At 61.0% G+C, this 1499-nt stretch overlaps 1 protein-coding gene across 1 annotated transcript; it reads left to right on the top strand.

The window, feature by feature from the left end:
• Positions 1-3: 3 nt before the first annotated feature.
• Positions 4-1494, top strand: LOC119343315 (lysine--tRNA ligase-like; the record flags this gene model as incomplete). The annotated part of the gene is made up of 1 exon (XM_037614341.1): positions 4-1494. A coding segment is annotated over one exon (1491 nt), but the record flags the coding sequence as incomplete, so codon positions are not given.
• Positions 1495-1499: the final 5 nt, after the last annotated feature.

The following is a 1499-nucleotide window of genomic DNA, read 5'->3' as shown; positions in this document are numbered from 1 at the left end:
GTGAACCCCTACCCGCACGCCTTCCAGCCCACCGTCTCCGTCGCCGACTACGTCCACAGGTACAGGGGCCTGGCAGACGGGGAGAAGCTGGTGGACATCACGGAGTCCCTGGCCGGGAGGGTCATGAGCAAGAGGACGTCGTCCTCCAGCCTCTTCTTCTATGACCTCCATGGTGGGGGCGCCAAGGTCCAGGTCATGGCCGACGCCGGGACATCAGAGCTGGAGACACCCGAGGAGTTCTCCGCTTTCCACTCCGGCGTGAAGGTCGGCGACGTCGTTGGCGTGTTTGGGTTCCCCGGGAAGAGCAATAGGGGCGAGCTCAGCATATTTCCTGCCCGGTTCGTTGTGCTCTCGCCCTGCCTGCACATGCTGCCGCGGCAGCCAGATAGGCACCGTCGCGCACCGCCGCTACCGTGGGCTCCCGGCATGCCCAGGAACATGGAGAGCTACGCCCTAAAGGACCAGAAGACACGGTACCGTCGGCGGTACTTCGATCTCATGGTGAACCCCGAGGTGAGGTCCGTCTTCACGACGCGAGCCAGAGTCGTCTCCTTCATCCGCAACTTCCTCGACGAGCGCGGGTTTCTGGAGGTGGACACCCCGATGATGAACGTGGTGGCCGGTGGCGCCGCCGCGAGGCCGTTCGTCACGAACCACAACGACCTCAACATGAAGCTGTACATGCGCATCGCGCCGGAGCTCTACCTGAAGCAGCTCGTCGTCGGGGGGCTGGACCGCGTGTACGAGATCGGGAGGCAGTTCAGGAACGAAGGCATCCACACGACGCACAACCCGGAGTTCACGACGTGCGAGTTCTACATGGCATATACGGATTACAACGACCTCATGGAGCTCACGGAGGAGATGCTGGGCGGCATGGTGAAGGAGCTCACGGGCGGCTACAAGGTACAGTACCACGCCAACGGGAGCGACAAGCCGCCTATCGAGATCGATTTCACGCCTCCGTTCGCGCGAATCGACATGATCAAGGGACTGGAGGACATGGCCGATCTCAACATACCGGAGGAGGATCTGTCGACTGACGATGCCAACGAGTACCTGATGGAGGCCTGTGCCAGGTACGACATTACGTGCCCGCTTCCACACACGACGGCACGGCTGCTGGACAAGCTTGTCGGGCACTTCTTGGAGGAGACATGCGTGAACCCGACGTTCATCATCAACCATCCGGAGATCATGAGCCCGCTGGCCAAGTCCCACAGGGACGAGGCCCGGCCTGGACTGACCGAAAGGTTTGAGCTGTTCATCAACAAGCATGAGGTGTGCAATGCCTACACGGAGCTGAATGACCCCGTCGTGCAGAGGCAGCGGTTTGAGGAGCAGCTGAGGAATCGTCAGGACGGTGACGATGAAGCAATGTCCATGGACGAAACGTTCTGCACTGCCCTTGAGTATGGCCTGCCGCCGACCGGAGGCTGGGGTCTGGGGATTGATCGCCTCACCATGTTGCTGACGGATTCCCAAAACATAAAGGAGGT

Source organism: Triticum dicoccoides, unplaced genomic scaffold (assembly GCF_002162155.2).
Source record: "Triticum dicoccoides isolate Atlit2015 ecotype Zavitan unplaced genomic scaffold, WEW_v2.0 scaffold122588, whole genome shotgun sequence".
Taxonomy (NCBI): domain Eukaryota; kingdom Viridiplantae; phylum Streptophyta; class Magnoliopsida; order Poales; family Poaceae; genus Triticum; species Triticum dicoccoides.
This window is presented reverse-complemented; position numbering and strand designations above follow the sequence as displayed.